The sequence below is a fragment of the Kogia breviceps genome, chromosome 11 (assembly GCF_026419965.1).
Source record: "Kogia breviceps isolate mKogBre1 chromosome 11, mKogBre1 haplotype 1, whole genome shotgun sequence".
Taxonomy (NCBI): domain Eukaryota; kingdom Metazoa; phylum Chordata; class Mammalia; order Artiodactyla; family Physeteridae; genus Kogia; species Kogia breviceps.
In genome coordinates this window covers 52,134,097-52,151,486 of record NC_081320.1, presented here as the reverse complement: position 1 = coordinate 52,151,486, position 17,390 = coordinate 52,134,097, and the positions used below count along the sequence as shown (strand labels likewise).

Sequence of the window (17,390 nt, the reverse complement as noted above, 5' to 3'; positions counted from 1 at the left end):
AACAGCACTGTAACTCAAACCTGAATAAAGCTTATCTAATGTGTACTTTCTCCTTAAGGCATATTATGGTCTTCTTGAGTTTAGGAACACACTAGACAGCACTTGGCACTATGCTTGGGACCATTTTTAAACAGCCAAATCACCAACAAAAAGCATAAATGTGAAAAATGTGGCATATATTGCAAACAAAAATTTGTTTACAATTTGAGCACCGAAACAAGAAGGCAGAGTGTCACCACGTTTGACCTCAGCTGGAGAAATGTGTGTCAGGTCAACTCCAATTTTTTGCCACTCTGTACATTCTGTAATCCACAAATCACTGTAAATGTTTCACAAGTACTGATTTGGGGATTACAAATAAATTTAAGTAGGAGAATTCACAAACTGGAGATCCATGAATAATGAGGCTTGGTTGCACGCGCGCATGCGCGCGCGCGCGCACACACACACACACACACACACACACACTCTCTCTCTCTCTCTCTCTCTCTCTCTCTCTCTCTCTCTCTCTCACTCACTTTGTGTCTCACAGCCTCCCCTTCTTAAAAAGTAGCATGCTATAGGGAATTCTCTGGTGGTCCAGTGGTTAGAACTCAGTGATCCTATAAGCCATGCTGCGTGGCCAAAAGAAAAAAAAAAGTAGCATACTATATATACTTTTGTCCACCTTGTTTTTTTTCACCTCAGTGATATGTATCTTAAAGATCTCTCCATGGTAGTACACATCACTCCATACTGCCTGTTTTTTTTCTGCTATAGAGTCCTCTATCAAGTGGATGCTCTGTTTCTTCAACTTGTACCATCTTTGTGGACATTTTCAGTCTTTTGCTGTTTCTAAACACTGCTTCAATAAACAGCACTGCACATACATCTTTTGGTGTTTTGGGAACAGAATCCCAGAAGTGGGGTTGCTAGGTCAAAGGATGAATGCACATATAATTTTGCTAGATATTTTACTGTATATTTCTTCAATGTATATTTCTAACATGACTCAGGCAAAGTAAGAGTTTGGTACAAAGGATCGAAATACTTATGCTACAAGAGTTGATGGAAAGTGTTATTATTTAAAAGGAATTAAGTAACAAAAGCTATTGAGTTATTAATGGTAAAACAATTATGTAAAAAGAATAAAACCAAACATGCTTTAAGCATTTTGAATGTTGAAACATTTCACCTTTCTGAGCGAGACTGTTCAACCAAAAGAGCAACTAAAGCTATCATTTTTTCAAGAGCAGCTGGCCTGTATTTTTCTTCTGCCAGAGAGAGTATATCTTCTTCCTCCTCCTCTTCTTCCCCTTCTTCCTCTGACAACACTTCAACTTGAGGCTAGAACATAACACAATTCATTTTTAATATGATATTATTTTTTAACATTATGTTGAGAGAAAAGAGCTTGATTGTCTTACATAACAATGCAGGGTAGACAGTGGCAGAAGCATGTATCATGAAAAATAACCACTCATAGGCCTAACCTTAACTTTAAAAGTCTCAACCACATTCAGGACAATTTTAGATTTAATAGGCAGAACTGTAAAGAACAATAATTCCCAATACTATATTTACCTTACCAAAAGATATAAATTCTTTAATAATAATTTTTTTCTTATAGGCAAACTCTTTGGAAGATAAATCAGGAACAAAATTTATATGAGTATGATAAAACGGTATTTCATATTGAATAAAAATACCAGTTACACAAATTAAGGAATCCATATTTGCAGTTTTCAGATAATCCAAACAGTAGGTATTTCAAAGAGACAGTCATTTGGGGTTTGAAATGCAACACTGAAAAGATTTTATGATCTAACAAAGCAAAAGAAAAGCAGTCTAAATAAGTAGCCATCTAGGTTGAAATCAGATAATAACAGTACATATTTGGAGAACCATTACAGCACACTGGCTAACAGTTTCGTTCAGGAGTCTAACCAAGGATCAAAGCCTAACTCACTGTTATCTAAAACAAGTAAACTTCTTTATGCCTCAAGTTCCCCATCTGTAAAATGGAGATAACAATAGTACTTACCTCTTAGGGTTGCAACAAGGATTAAATAAGATAGAGCAAATAAAGCATTCAATCCAATGTGGTCATTACAAACAACACAAAATTGATGTAACAGTTTTAATATTATGAATTGAATTTTTGGAAGACTGACAGACAATATAGCAAAGGGCTTTAAAAATATGGCCAGCAAAAATGTTCACCAAAACACAACATGCTACTGATAAGACCCTAAAGCAGATGATGGCCATTTTGCCTAAATTTATTTGCTTTGATCCAGGGCCATACCAGTGAAATTTATCACTTGACTGTTTCTTCTCTTGTTATATCCATTAAAAATATCAACCAAACTTAGACCCTTAAAATCATTTAATATCAGGGCTAGAAGGGACTTCAAAGGAATCTAATATCTTTCTATGATGCAAACTTGAAAACATGGCCTCTAAATCCCTGATATCAGACAGAACTGTACTTACATTTTCAGGCCCTTTGGTTCCCATGTAAAAATGTACCATTGTAGATATGGCTTGCAGTGAAAGCAAAAACTGGCTCTAAAAATAAAAATATTGATTTAAAAATATAAAATAAAAACAATTTAAGTCTTAAATACTGAAAATAAGTACATAATACCAGAAATAAACAAGATACAGCCTCACCTCTTCTTCACCCATTTTGGCAAACTCGTAAAGGAAGGCAAAATATTCTGTAAGATGTTTACTGTGAGGCTTTACACCATGTTCCATGATTAATAACAGAGTTCTCACAAATCGAGTGACACATGAACGACCACCTATATCTTCTACTGAAGCATCCATGTCATCAGACCTGAAAACACAATTTTATATATCTTAGAGAAAGTATGAAGTCTGGGGATAGATATTTTGGGAGGAGAAATATTTTAAAAACCTGAATTTATCTCTCATCTTTGTAATAATGAATACCAATTACAATAATACAAATAGTTGGATTCCAGTTATCATGTCTCGCTGAAATCAAAACAAAAAGACTAAGTCAAGGTTACTTGTAGAGGATTTTGAAAATGTAATTAAATAAAAATAAAAGCTTTCCTTCTTGATTTATATTATTACAGATTATTTTTAAGTAGGAGAACCTAAATATTTCAGTGTGGATATTTAAAAATACTTCGTAGGTAGGTCATCAAAAAACTTAAAAATAAAATGTTCAGGGACTTTCCTGGTGTTCTGGTGGCTAAGACTCCGTGTTCCCAATGCAGAGGGCCCGGGTTCGATCCCTGGTCAGGGAACTAGATCCCACATGCATGCTGCAATTAAGAGTTTGCATGCCGCAATGAAACTAAGACCCGGCACAGCCAAATAAATAAATAGTTAGATAAATAAACAAATATGTTAAATAAATGAATAAATAAATTTTTTAAAAAGTTCAGTTCAAAAGGTATACTTCTTACCCATCTTCCATTCCTGGCTGTAGATAGAGATGAGCATGCACAGGTCTAAGTCTCTGAATCACATGGATACACAAACGCTGAAACATCTATAGATGAAAAGATAGGACAACCTAAGAGTCAACTCACATCAGGTAACAAAGACACTGAAAAATGAACATGATGAAAAATTCTGCTCCCCATTTATATTTTGACCACAGATTATCTTTTGACATTCTAAAGGTTTCCTGGAGTCTCAAGTACAGACTGAAGATAAAAGGCAGAGTTAGCTTGAAAAACAATTTTATAAGGGAAAAAGCAAAAACAAACTATAGGTTTCAGTAATAGAGATTACCAAATACAAAGCTTCATGAAACCTCCTTTACTAGTGGAGAAGATACAGAGGAAAGAAAACTTGGCATCCATCTCTTTCAGAAGAGTGGAGTGGGGCAGGACAGCTGCTTATCAGAATTTCAATGATTAGGAGAAGGAAATGCGATTTAAGTTTATCCAAAAAATATGGTTCAAGATATACAAATGGCCAATAAGCACACGAAAAGATGTTTACTATCATTAATTATTAAGGAAATGCAAACCAAAACTACAATGAGATACTACTTCACACCCATCAGAATGGCTAAAATCAAGAAGACAATAAACAAATGTTGAAGAAGATGTAGCAAAATTGGAACCTTCACAGATTGCTGGTGGGAATGTAAACTGGTGCAGACATCATGAAAAAAAGTTTGGTAGTCCCTAAGAATGTTACAACCCAAAAATTCACTCCTATGTATATATCCAAAAGAACTGAAAACACAGGTCCACACAAATATCTGTACACAAATGTTCATAGCAGTGTTATTTAAAACAGCAAAGAGGTGGAAACATCACTAATGTTCATCAACTGCTGAATAAACAAAATCTGGTATATAGAATATTATTTGGCAATAAGAAGAAATAAAGTACAGATACAAGTCACAACATGGGTAAACCCTGAAAACATTGTAAAATCAAAAAAGCCAGTCACAAAAGACCACATACTATGTGATTCTATTCAAATGAAATGGTGAGAATAGGCAAACCCACAGAGGCAGAAAGTATACTAATGGTGGCCAGGGGCTGAAGAGAAGGGACAGGATAAAATGGAAGTGATTGCTCATAAGTATGGGATTTCTTTTTGGGGGTGTTACACAATTAGATAGATGATGGTCACATATTTGGGAATATACTAAAAACCACTAAATTTTATACTTTGAAAAGTTTTGCTAAATTTTATGACATACGAATTGTATTTCAATTATAACTGAAAGTAGCATATTTCAGATTAAATTTTTAGTTTTGTGTCATAAATGCATATGTATTTTTCTTCCTTGTTAATTTTTCCAATGATTTAAGAAAAATAAACTGATTCATGTGACAGTTGAGAATCTGTCACAGAGCTAAGTTATACACTATTCATTTAACTTTTAAGGCCATTACAGTACCCTACCATGGTTAGAATATCTAAGGATCTGAAAAAGAATCAGTACAACTCATACATCAAAGTAGGATCTGAGAAAATAGGCAGTTATAACTATCTTCCTATAACCAGGAAATGTGAATGATTTTAATCAGCTGACTGGAATGACAGCTGATTTGCCAAAAGAAGCTGGTGAAAATAAGAGCAAAATGACTTTTGTGATAAGAGGTCGATCTTTTCAAACTACTTTCAATGCTGGGTTAAAATATATTCACAGGCAAATTTAGAACAATTAACTTGAAAGCCTCTTCTTTTTCAAATAAATTTTTTCTTACCTGTCTCACAATTTGATTAGGGCACTTAATTAGTATCTGCATTGGCCACCAATCATCATCAGCCATGCGGTCCAAAAACCACTGTAAGTAAATAGTGTGATTTTAACATTCAATCAATACTTGTCAATTGGGATAAAAATCACACAAAGATTTTAATTCTAGTTGACATTTGAATTCTTTTAATTTCTTACCAAAAAAGATTCTTCAATTGGTAAAAAGTGTAAAATCTAAAATGTCTAAAGTCATAATTAAGGTCATCTCAATACAGAATTCCATGGATGCCATTTACATAACAGTGTAGAACCTACATGATGACAACCTGCAGTTCTTAATAAAGTCAAATACTATTTTCCTCTTAGACTTCATAAATGTCACACTGCAGAATTTTTTGTTCCTATTAATAATATACGATCTGGGCTTCCCTGGTGGCGCAGTGGTTGAAAGTCCGCCTGCCGATGCAGGGGACACGGGTTTGTGTCCCGGTCCGGGAAGATCCCACATGCCGCGGAGCGGCTGGGCCCGTGAGCTATGGCCGCTGAGCCTGCGCGTCCGGAGCCTGTGCTCCGCAGCGGGAGAGGCCACAACAGTGAGAGGCCCGCATACCGCAAAAAAAAAAAAAATATATATATATATATATATACGATATGAGTATGATAAACTTTGTTTAAAACCAATTTATGGAGCTTCCCTGGTGGCGCAGTGGTTGGGAGTCCGCCTGCCGATGCAGGGGACACGGGTTCGTGCCTCAGTCCAGGAGGATCCCACATGCCGTGGAGTGGCTGGGCCCGTGGGCCATGGCCGCTGAGCCTGTGCGTCCGGAGCCTGCGCTCCGCAACGGGAGAGGCCACGGCGGTGAGAGGCCCGCGTACCACAAAAACAAAAACAAAAACCAATTTATGTTCTGTTGATAACAAAAAACACTCTTCTTTACGCTTAGCTAAGACAATTTCCCATTAATTTCAAGATATCTCTTAATCACATATTTAACTCCTCTATTGAAGTGTACTGCCTATTTATGCACACACATAATTACTGACAACCGTAGAGAATTTTAACTCCTTGAGAGAGTTCCAGAGGCAAATCCTTAGTGAAAGAATTGGTTGCAACTTTATTAAAAAAAAAACAACAAAAACAAAAAAAATTTATGACCTAATCAAGCTTCTAAATCTACTGAACAGTTTGGGTTTTTTTGTTTTTTTTTACCGAGCAGTTTTTTAAAAATCATGAAGAGGGAAGGGAATAGAGGAATATGTTAAATAACACCCAAAGGATGCACTAGATCAAAGCCAACATGTGGAAAATCCTGCAGAACAAATGAGAAAGTGGTAAAAAGAAGGTAACTACAGTTGCTCCTTGGTAGGGAGCCCCAGCATACACGAAAATCTGCAGATACTCAAGTCCCATAGTTGACCTTCTATATCTTAGGTTCCTCCGCATCCTCAGATTTAACCAACCACAGAGTGTACGGTACTATACGTATTTATTGAAAGAATCTGTGTATGAGTGGACCCACGCAGTTCAAACCTGTGTTGTCCAAGGGTCAACTGTATTATAGATGAAAAGAGATTTACAAGACAAAAGCAAAATGTGGACCTTGTTTCAATACTAATTCAAACAAACCGACTGAAAAAAATTTTTAAAAATCTTTCTAAAAATCTTCTACATATGAAAAAAATCTTCAACTAATTTCATCTATTATACACTATGCTGCTGTCTCCCACTTCTGGGAATTTATATAAGACTTGCATTCCTAGAAAGGTACACACCACTCTGGGAGATCATCACAAATGATAAATGATAGTAAGATGGCAATATGGATAAGTGTTTATTACCTGTGTGCATACCATCCTTAGGGATGTATGTTTCTCTTATAATGTAATATGGGCAAAGATAAAATAGGACATAAACTGATCTAGTGGGATATATGCATTTTTTCTCAGAGGGGGAAGGGAGATGTGCATTTTTCAGTATTTTCTGGTAGCATGCAAAAGTAGTTAAGAAATGTCTGGTACCGTTCTGAATTTTCTATACTTTTTCCTTCTAATACATGGTAGGGGGAACCCAAGGATTTTTAAGTAACTTAAAAATCAATTATTTAATCAATGTAATGAATGTGATACATTAATTATAAATTTCTCCTGGCAATCAAGTAATTTTAGGAATAACTTACACTGGCTCCCTATGATTTATAATAGATAAAACAATTTTGTTATAGCATCTAAGTTAAGAATAAAAGAAAACAAAACAAGAAAGTGAATCTTAAGCTATGCAGTTTGTTGAATTATTCACCTCACCTCACAAGCTGCTTGACTATTATTAAATTGTTTGGTCAACAGTTCAATCCACTGAAGCATTGTGGGCTAAAAAAGAAAAAGAAGTTACTGAAGGTATTAGGAGATACCTGGGGCTTCCCTGGTGGTGCAGTGGTTAAGAATCTGCCTGTCAATGCAGGTGACACGGGTTCAGGCCCTGGTCCGGGACGATCCCAAATACTGCGGAGCAACTAAGCCCGTGTGCTCCAACTACCGAGCCTGCGCTCTAGAGCCCATGAGCCACAACTGCTGAAGCCCGTGCTCCACAACGAGAAGCCACCACAATGAGAGGCTGTGCACCACAATGAAGAGTAGCCACTGCTCATTGCGACTAGAGAAAGCCCATACAGTAACGAAGACCCAACGAAGCCAAAAATTAAAATTAAATTAAAAAAAAAAAGATATCTGATAAAAATGGCACAAAAGTTTATGAAATAAAACACATACCTTTTCTTTTGAATGAATAAATGTCTCTAGGACAAAGGAAGTGCTTAACTGCAAGAAAAGATAAAATTAAGCAAAAAGATTTAATTATTTTAAAGTCACCGATTTTGAAGAAACCACCTAAGTCTATACATATATTACCTTTGCTGTCATTAAGGACACAGCTTTAGGATCCGGTAATGTACTGGGAATACAACTACACAACTGCCACATAAACCTAGAATTTGAAAACAATAGGTTAAAATTCTTACAAAATAAGAATTTTTAAAAATGTGTAACAAAAAAATCTTATTAAATCTGCCAAACTTACCCAAAATATGTATGTTCAAAAATGTTTTTGTCTTGAAGAAACTGCATGTTATCATGCCAAATCCACTGAAGAAAAAAATGTTAACATTAGACATCAGAAAGCATTTGTTTCATAACATTTTACCAATATTTTTATTAGACAAAATAAGACTTGCTCTAGAAGAAACAAAAAATATACATTCACTTAAAATTCATGTTGACTTTTTTCCAGGTAAATGGAATATGGGAGTAGTTACTAAACCTGATCCAATTTATCATTACTTATCCGGTTACCTCAAGCGATCATGTTGTTTCTTTTTTTTAAAATTTATTTATTAAAAGTTTGAAAGAACTCTGAAATCCCACATGTCTGAAGAGCAAATATATAATGAATAAAATGTTAATGTTGATAACATACATGAAAACTATGGTAGGCTGATATTTTGGTAAGAACAGGTTATAAGAGACAGGTTTATGTTTAAAAACTGGCAAAATAAGGGACTTCCCTGGTGGCACAGTGGTTAAGAATCTCCCTGCCAATGCAGGGGACAAAGAGGGGACAAAGGTTCATGCCCTGGTCTGGGAAGATCCCACATGCCACAGAGCAACTAAGCCCGTGCGCTGCAACTACTGAGCCTGTGCTCTAGAGCCTGCGAGCCACAACTACTGAAGCCCACGCGCCTAGAGCCTGTGTTCCACAACAAGGAGCCACCACAATGAGAAGCCTGCACACCGCAATGAAGAGTAGCCCACGCTCGCTGCAACTAGAGAAAGCCTGCGTGCAGCAACAAAGACCCAATGTGGCCAAAAATAAATAAAATTTAAAAAAAAAAGAAAACAATGAGAAAAAGAAATTTATGTATACTTATAGATCCTGTATTTATTGAAAAAAAAAAAAAAGAAACAATACCAGGTGTAAGTGGACCCTCGCAGTTCAAGCCTGTGTTGTTCAAATGCCAACTGTACATCATTAAGGTTTTATGTAAAATTTCATTGTATTTCACATGTGGGTGGCTATCCTTAAATACTGTTGGGTCCTCATCTAGAACATGGTGTCCATTTGTCTGAATACCCTGGGGACACAAAGTCTTGCACGTAATGATGATTATAATCAATTTTATTTTGCTATTGTGATAGCACTTGAAATAAATCTTTGTATAAACAGGTGAGTTTAATAGCTTGACATCTAGTGAAGCATCTAATTCTGCTGGTAAACCTAATTTAGAGGGTCTGGAAGAAGATAATATTCTTGGCTCTTTATCAGTAAATTACAGGTAGGCAAGATACCATTAAAAGTGTTTGAGGGGCTTCTCTGGTGGCGCAGTGGTTGAGAGTCAGCCTGCTGATGCAGGGGACACGGGTTCGTGCCCCGGTCTGGGAAGATCCCACATGCCGCGGAGCAGCTGGGCCCGTGAGCCATGGCTGCTGAGCCTGCGTGTCCAGAGCCTGTGCTCCGCGACAGGAGAGGCCACAACAGTGAGAGGGCCCACGTACCACCAAAAAAAACCAACAACAACAAAGAAAAGTGTTTGGGGAACAAAATCCACTCAGTTTTAAGGCTTGAGCACAATAGTGCAAATATCAATCAGTCAGAGAGTAAAAGTTTAATTGTCTACATGGAAGAGTACACTTGTATCAGGTATACCTTTCTGGAGATTTATTTTTTGTACTTTTGGCCAAGTCAGTTTACAACAATGATACAACATACATTGAGTGTGCACACTTTTTATAAACCCCTAACATTATCACTTAACTACATTATGAAACGAAGAGAGCTCATTACTACAAATGAGACACATATTAAAATATATATAATACATATTTTAAATGCATTTAAAATACGCTTGTGTATAATATGAAGCGTAAGAAAAGGAACATTCACAGTCCTATCACCCAATCCAAGAATATCACCAACCATACAAGTTAATTGTGAGCTTGTGCTTATTCCATCAACCATTTTCACCTTTCTTATTTTTCTTCAATGTTACTAATAATTGTTTTCCACTCCCTTTAATCTCTTTCACTTTACATTCACCTGTTGTATGTCAGTATTACCGACACTATTTGTAAACAGGGTTAAGGCCTACCTCAGATTACAGATACTAATGATGTTGTTTATATAGCCTGCTTTTATATTCTAGAACTAATATTTGCATAAATACTTAACATGCTTTTAAACTGTTGCTAAAGTTAAATTAACTTATACCTCTAGTAATTCAGAAGAAACATCAAATTTGTATTCTTTGCCATTTTCTTCCTCTGGTTCCATGCGTTTGTAAAACAGCATATAAGCACTGTGTGTCTTTAAGAGGGAAAAAAAAGTATATTTTCATTTTGACATAGTATAACTATAAAAGTAGATAACATGGAAGTCGGAAAACAATGTACAATTATACACGAAAGAAATGGTTACCTTTTCAAAGGAGAAATCCATAAATTTATCTGTAACAGAATCATAGGTCTTGGTCTGTTTAAAAAAATGAAAGTTTTCCTTCTTTAAGAAATGGGTACACTCAGCTGTATTTATATATAAAATATTTCATAAATAGCTATTTTATACTTTATAGCAACTTTGTAAATAGTTCTCAAATAGCATTATATTCAGAAAAATCTTTGATAGAAATTTTTGGCTAGGAAAAAAAAGATTCAAAACATTTTTAAGGTACTTTACCATCAATAATATAAAGCTTAATAAAATGGACTTGCAATCTGAAAAACTACCTTTTTAAAATAGATCTTTATTAGAATATAATTGCTTCACAATACCGTGTTAGTTTCTGTTGCACAACAAAGTGAATCAGCCATATGCAATACACACGTCCCCATATCCCCTCCCTCTTGAGCCTCTCTCCCATCCTCCCTATCCTACCCCTCTAGGTCATCGCAAAGCACCAAGCCGATCTCCCTGTGCTATGCTGCTGCTTCCCACCAGCCAACTATTTTACATTCAGTAGTGTATATATGTTGATGCTACTCTCACTTCGCCCCAGCTTCGCCCTCCCACCCCATGTCATCAAGTTCGTTCTCTATGCCTACCCCTTTATTCCTGCCCTGCAACTAGGTTCATCAGTATCATTTTTTAAAATTTTAGATTCCATATATGTGTGTTAGCATACAGTATTTTGTTTTTCTCTTTCTGACTTACTTCATTCTGTATGACAGACTCTAGGTCCATCCACCTCACTACAAATAACTGAATTTCATTTCTTTTCATGACTAATATTCCATTGTATATATGTGCCACATCTTCTTTATCCATTCATCTGTCAATGGACATTTAGGTTGGTTCCATGTCCTGGCTATTGTAAATAGTGCTGCAATGAACATTGTGGTGCATGTCTCTTTTTAAATTATGGTTTTCTCAGGGTATATGCCCAGTAGTGGGATTGCTGGGTCATATAGCAGTTCTATTTTTAGTTTTTTAAGGAACCTCCATACTGTTTTCTATCGTGGCTGTATCGATTTACATTCCCACCAGCAGTGTAGGAGGGTTCCCTTTTCACCACACCCTTTCCAGCATTTACTGTTTCTAGCTTTTTTGATAATGGCCATTCTGACCTGCGTGAGGTGATACCTCATTGTAGTTTTGATTTGCATTTCTCTAATAATTAGTGATGTTGAGCATCTTTTCATGTGCCTCTTGGCTGTCTCTATGTCCTCCTTGGTGAAATGTCTATTTAGGCCTTCCACCCGTTTTCTAACTGGATTGTTTTTTTGATATTGAACTCCATGAGCTGTTTGTATGTATATTTTGGAGATTAATCCTTTGTCTGTTGTTTCATTTGCAAATATTTTCTCCCATTCTGAGGGTTGTCTTTTTGTCTTGTTTATGGTTTCCTTTGGTGTGCAAAAGCTTTTAAGTTTAATTAAGTCTTATTTGTTTATTTTTGTTTTTATTTCTGTTACTCTAGGAGGTGGGTCAAAAAAGATCTTGCTGTGGTTTATGTCAAGGAGTATTTTCCTACATTTTCCTCTAAAAGTTTTATAGTGTCTGGTCTTACATTTAAGTGTTTAATGCATTTGGAGTTTATTTTTGTGTATGGTGTTAGGTAATGTTCTAATTTCATTCTTTTACATGTAGCTGTCCAGCTTTCCCAGCACCACTTATTGAAGAGGCTGTCCTTTCTCCATTGTATGTTCCTGCCTCCTTTGTCATAAATTAGGTGCCCATATGTGCCTGGGTTTACCTCTGGGCATTCTATCCTGTACCACTGATCTATATTTGTTTTTGTGCCAGTACCATACTGTCTTGATTACTGTACCTTTTGGTATAGTTTGAAGTCGGGGAGCCTGATTCCTCCAGCTCCATTTTTCTTTCTCAAGATTGCTTTGGCTATTCAGGGTCTTTTGTGTTTCCATATGAATTTTAAGATTTTTTGTTCTAATTCTGTGAAGAATGCCATTGGTAGTTTGATAGGGATTGCACTGAATCTGTAGATTGCTTTGGATAGTATAGTCATTTTCACAATATTGATTCTTCCAATCCAAGAACATGGCATATCCCTCCGTTTGTGTCATCTTTGATTTCTTTCATCAGTGTCTTACAGTTTTCTGAGTACAGGTCTTTTACCTCCTTAGGTAGGTTTATTCCTAGTGATTTTTATTCTTTTTGTTGCAATGGTGAATGGAATTGTTTCCTTAATTTCTCTTCAAATATATAAAACTTAATAAAATGGGCATGCAATCTGAAAAACTACCTTTTAAAAGAAGAATTTTGCACTATTTACTTGTTTATCTTTTCCTTCTTTTTTTTGAGGAAATATTCTAGGAATAACATCTAGAGATGCAATAGGTTTAGTTATGGCTTCAACGGTAACTCATTATTTCCTTCCTTCTTCTACTCATTTTCCAAGTGTTAGGAATTTGTCTAATTTTCCTTTTCTATTCAGAATAGTATGTAAGAGCATCAAAGAGCAGTTAAGAAATACTTTTCATTAAAATCCAGAATGTGACCAGTTATTTCACAATAAGCATGGCTATTAAAGGGAAATATAACTTTATCTGAGCTTCTTTATGAAATAGAAATTACTTTTTAATACTTGACTTGTGAGAATCAATAGGCTATTTTTAAAGTTTTCAGAAAATTGGTACTAGGGTAAACTGCATATGAAGAAGTGAAATTATTATAACACTACTCCAACCTAATTGTCTTTTCTTATATCTTAACTGATAATTACAAAACAGATAATCTTTTTCTATCCTGTCACTAGTAATAACCAGTTGTTGCTACTGTTATAGAAAGCACTAAAGGAACAATCTTTAAAGTTTAGCTTAAGCCAACTTCCCTGTCAAAAATTTCTCAAAGTAAGTCAATAAAGAGTAATTTCTTTCTGTTCTAATCCCAAAGCACTTAAGTAAACAACTTATTTAATCATGATGTCTTGTGGAAATGTAATTCAATTCCTATACTATTATTTTTCAATTGTAAGTCTTAAGCTTTCTTAATCAGACCCTCTTAATCAGTTGAAGAAACAGTAATTTAAAATATATTTTCAAAAGAAAAAAATTTTCCAGTGTCTGGTATATGCTCCAAACATACTAAATTATACTAAACAAAAAACAAATACATTTTAGATTTAATTATAGGAATTAAAAGAAAGTTCCATGACTCTGCTATTGGATTTTATGATACTGCAAAGCACTTGGAAAGTCATGAACCATTTATAACTTTTGAATAAAACTTACCGTCATCTCTCCACCAAAACATTCAGAGGCAAGTTGAGCAGAATCAAAAGGCTTTACCTCAGCATCATTAAAAAGATACCTAAAGCAGAGCACATAGTGTTGATCGAGTATATATGTAATATACCTGTACTGTGCCTCTTTTAAAAATATTTAGAGTACATTCTAATATATTACAAATATTGATCAAACTTATTAATATGTGGTAAATTTTAACTAAGCTCTTGTTTCAACAATTCTCATCCACTAGAAATTGGGAATATAATTTCACAACATAGTCATAACCACCTTAAAATCTGATAATTCTATTTATAACCTCAGAGTAACAAAAGAGTTCATAAAAGCAAGGAATAAAAAGTTTGCATAACTTTCTAACATGTAGAGCTATCAGACATAAAACATTAAGAGCTTGGAAAACTTAAAATGATAAAGATGCCATTTCAAAATTTATATTCAAATGGACAAAAAAAAGTAAAGATACCATGGATATGATGGTTTAAAGAATGAGAAATATTTGAACGAAACTGTTAGGTTAAGTGCAGATCAATTTACCTATGTACACTTTGTTCAAAGCAATATCCCTAATATTTAGAACAATGTCTAGCACATCAATAGTCTCTATACATGAGACTTTACTCAACAACATCCAAGGACCAAAAACCAGCTATTAAGGACTGACTGAATGACTTCCACCCATTAACTTGATGAAAGATGATAAAAAGAATGTGTGTCAGAAGGGAAAGGTAAGGTGAAGAAAATGGAGTATGCAGGTAATTTCTAACTGGAATACATAAGGACTTTGTGGCCACCCTATAGAAGGCATTCAGTAAACGGTTCTTGAATAAGTGAACACAGGTAAGTATGATTCGGAAGGTGCAATATTGTCTGTGAATCTAAAGTTGTGTGCAAAATTGTGAGTGTGTTCATTTTTCTTAGGCGAGAATTTATCAAATTCTCAAGAGTCTGGAGATGTATAAAGTTTAAGGATAGATTCATATTGTCTTTTGAAAGCTTTCATTTAAACATTTTATGTGCTCCCGTTTCCAACTACAAAGTTTTTAGTAAACTAAAATCTGAAAACGTATCTCAAGAAGAAAACTATCATAAGCTTATACTTTAAAAACAGAAGAAAAAATATTTTTTTAAATCCCAAGAATAAAATATTGAAAACTCACCATTTATTGTTTTTATAAGCATGTGGATTGACTATATCTCTAATGAAGCTGTAATAGTGTCCACCATCTGCTGTTCCTGTGTGAACAGTCACTCCTATCAAGTCATACTCATAGCTCTCTGTGTCTTTTGAATGATCACTGACTTCCTTAAAACCTGGAATGATTTACATAAAATGGCAATAATTTTGAAAACTGCACACAGTGACATCTTAGAATCACTTTATATACTATACTTTATGCACAGAATAGGCATAGATACTTTATATATTCAAATAGGTACAAAACAATCCTATATGCTAGTCATTCACCATTCATAGCCTAGAATTTTAAGGAACATTTATACAAATCACTGGAAAAATAACCATATGTCAGTGCATAACTAGGGACAATCTCCATGTAATATGTAAATGTAAAATATGTTCTTTTTGCTTAATCTGGCTCTTCCTTTTGAAATAGATAAACCTGAATGAAGCATTTTGTATTATCTTTATTAGGAGCAGGCAAACGCAAGATCTGAAAACTATTAACATATTTATGCCTGTTAGCCTCATGCTAAGGAAAATGGAGCATTGTACTGGCAGCATGCTTCCAACTGTTTTACCAGTTAATAGAAAACACTGTATTAGGAGCTTTATGTAGACAGAAACAAAATAAACAAAACATATACTTCCCACCCACAGAGATTTCAACTTGAGAAGTTATTACAAGAGATATTAAAAAAAAAACTCCAGAAGATGTATGATTTACGATCTGTATTTCCATCATCACAAAAGGAAACGTATAATCAGAAGCAAATAAGTGAGAGCAGATTTGGTTAACCTGAGTGCACAGTCTAACCTGAAAATTGAAGCAACAATTAGGTGAAGAGGAGGAAATGGCTGAGAGTATCAGAGCAGTGACTCAGGAGTTTGGATGTACTAGGATCTGACTCTGAAATGCATCACTTATGGCCTCATAAATTCCTTTATCTTGGCATAAATTTTTGCTATTTTCACACATGGAGACATTATGAAAAATACAGTGAAGCAGTTACTACGCAGTCTTGCTATAATTTTACAAATGGTTTGAAAATGTTCTAAAAAGTAGGATGTATATATACAATGCCAACTTCTTAACTTTGTCTCTATTTTCAAACTTACCTCTTCTGCCTCATTTCCTGCAACTTCTAAACATACTCAAATTCTAACTTTAAAATTCCCTCCCTTAACCCTGTATCACCTCACAGCCACAGTCACCATTCTCTCTCTTCAAAGAGAGATACGTTCTTCTCTTGAAAGAGGAGTCCACACTCATTGTTTATACCTCTCAGCTCCCATTTAGTGAGAATAAAACATTTACTGGATGCTCATTAAGTGCCAGGCAATGCAGTATAAAGATTAAAATATGGTTCTCTTTCCTAAATCTTATAATATGGTGGCTCTTCAAATCTTAAAAATTTAAATCAGCATAACTTTCTATACAAACAAAACATTGCCAGGACTCTTATGTAAAATGAAACTTCTCTTCGCTAAAGAAGAATGGAAAAGGTAAGAGCTGGCCCTATTCTGCTTTCTTCTCTCCTCTCTCCTATTTCCATTCCTCATCACGGTCCTTGGGGCATACACACAGATGTTTGAAAATCACTGGTCTTATGGACGCAATAATAGCAATTTGGAGGTAACTACTTACGAACCAAGTGCCATTTTAAATTCCCTGCAATCCACCTTCCTACTGCAACACCCAAATTAAATTGGTCTGATAACCAGAGATCTTCAACATGTTAGATAATTTTTCCTCATGGTCTTACTGGAACTGTTCCTTTTCTTTAGTATGCAATACTTCTGACAACACTCCCTTCTTCTTGAGATCCTGAAATACTGATCTCACTATTCACCTAACTGATCAAGCCAGAAACCTTTCTTGACTTCTCCTCCTTCCTCTAGTAGTAGACTGACTAAACTGTAAGCTTCATAGGCGCAGAGACCTTGTTCTTTGTTGTCACATATTCCTATTACTATAATAGCAAGTTAAATAGTGGATAGATGTTCAAAAACTTTGTTCGATTCATTTATTCATTCAATCATCAAGTTCTACTAACTCTATCGCCATGCGCTTCTCTCCAACCCTACTGGTTGGTATGCTTTCTCATCTGTGCTACAATTACTGTGGTTTACCATGACAGCCTCCCCACACTCCTTTTATCATCCTCTAATCCATTTCTACTGTTATAGTCAGAATAACCTTTTCCAAGATCTCACCTGGTTATCTCAGTTCCCTGCTTAAAATTTTCCAATGGTTTCACATTGAAATAAGGA

General features: G+C 35.2%; 1 protein-coding gene across 5 annotated transcripts in view; it reads right to left on the bottom strand.

Moving 5' to 3' along the window:
• USP34 (ubiquitin specific peptidase 34) overlaps positions 1-17,390 on the bottom strand; it is a 238,339-nt gene that overhangs the window by 32,995 nt on the left and 187,954 nt on the right. For all 5 annotated transcript variants that reach the window (XM_059079238.2, XM_059079242.2, XM_067007549.1 and 2 more), the window contains 13 exons: positions 15,097-15,250; positions 13,925-14,003; positions 10,653-10,706; positions 10,446-10,541; positions 8,262-8,326; positions 8,093-8,168; positions 7,955-8,002; positions 7,490-7,555; positions 5,196-5,276; positions 3,426-3,511; positions 2,656-2,824; positions 2,476-2,550; positions 1,175-1,326 (listed from right to left, as the gene is read on the bottom strand). In XM_059079238.2, coding sequence (XP_058935221.1) covers positions 1,175-1,326; positions 2,476-2,550; positions 2,656-2,824; positions 3,426-3,511; positions 5,196-5,276; positions 7,490-7,555; positions 7,955-8,002; positions 8,093-8,168; positions 8,262-8,326; positions 10,446-10,541; positions 10,653-10,706; positions 13,925-14,003; positions 15,097-15,250 — 1,201 coding nt within the window. The remainder of the gene's footprint in view (positions 1-1,174; positions 1,327-2,475; positions 2,551-2,655; positions 2,825-3,425; positions 3,512-5,195; positions 5,277-7,489; positions 7,556-7,954; positions 8,003-8,092; positions 8,169-8,261; positions 8,327-10,445; positions 10,542-10,652; positions 10,707-13,924; positions 14,004-15,096; positions 15,251-17,390) is intronic.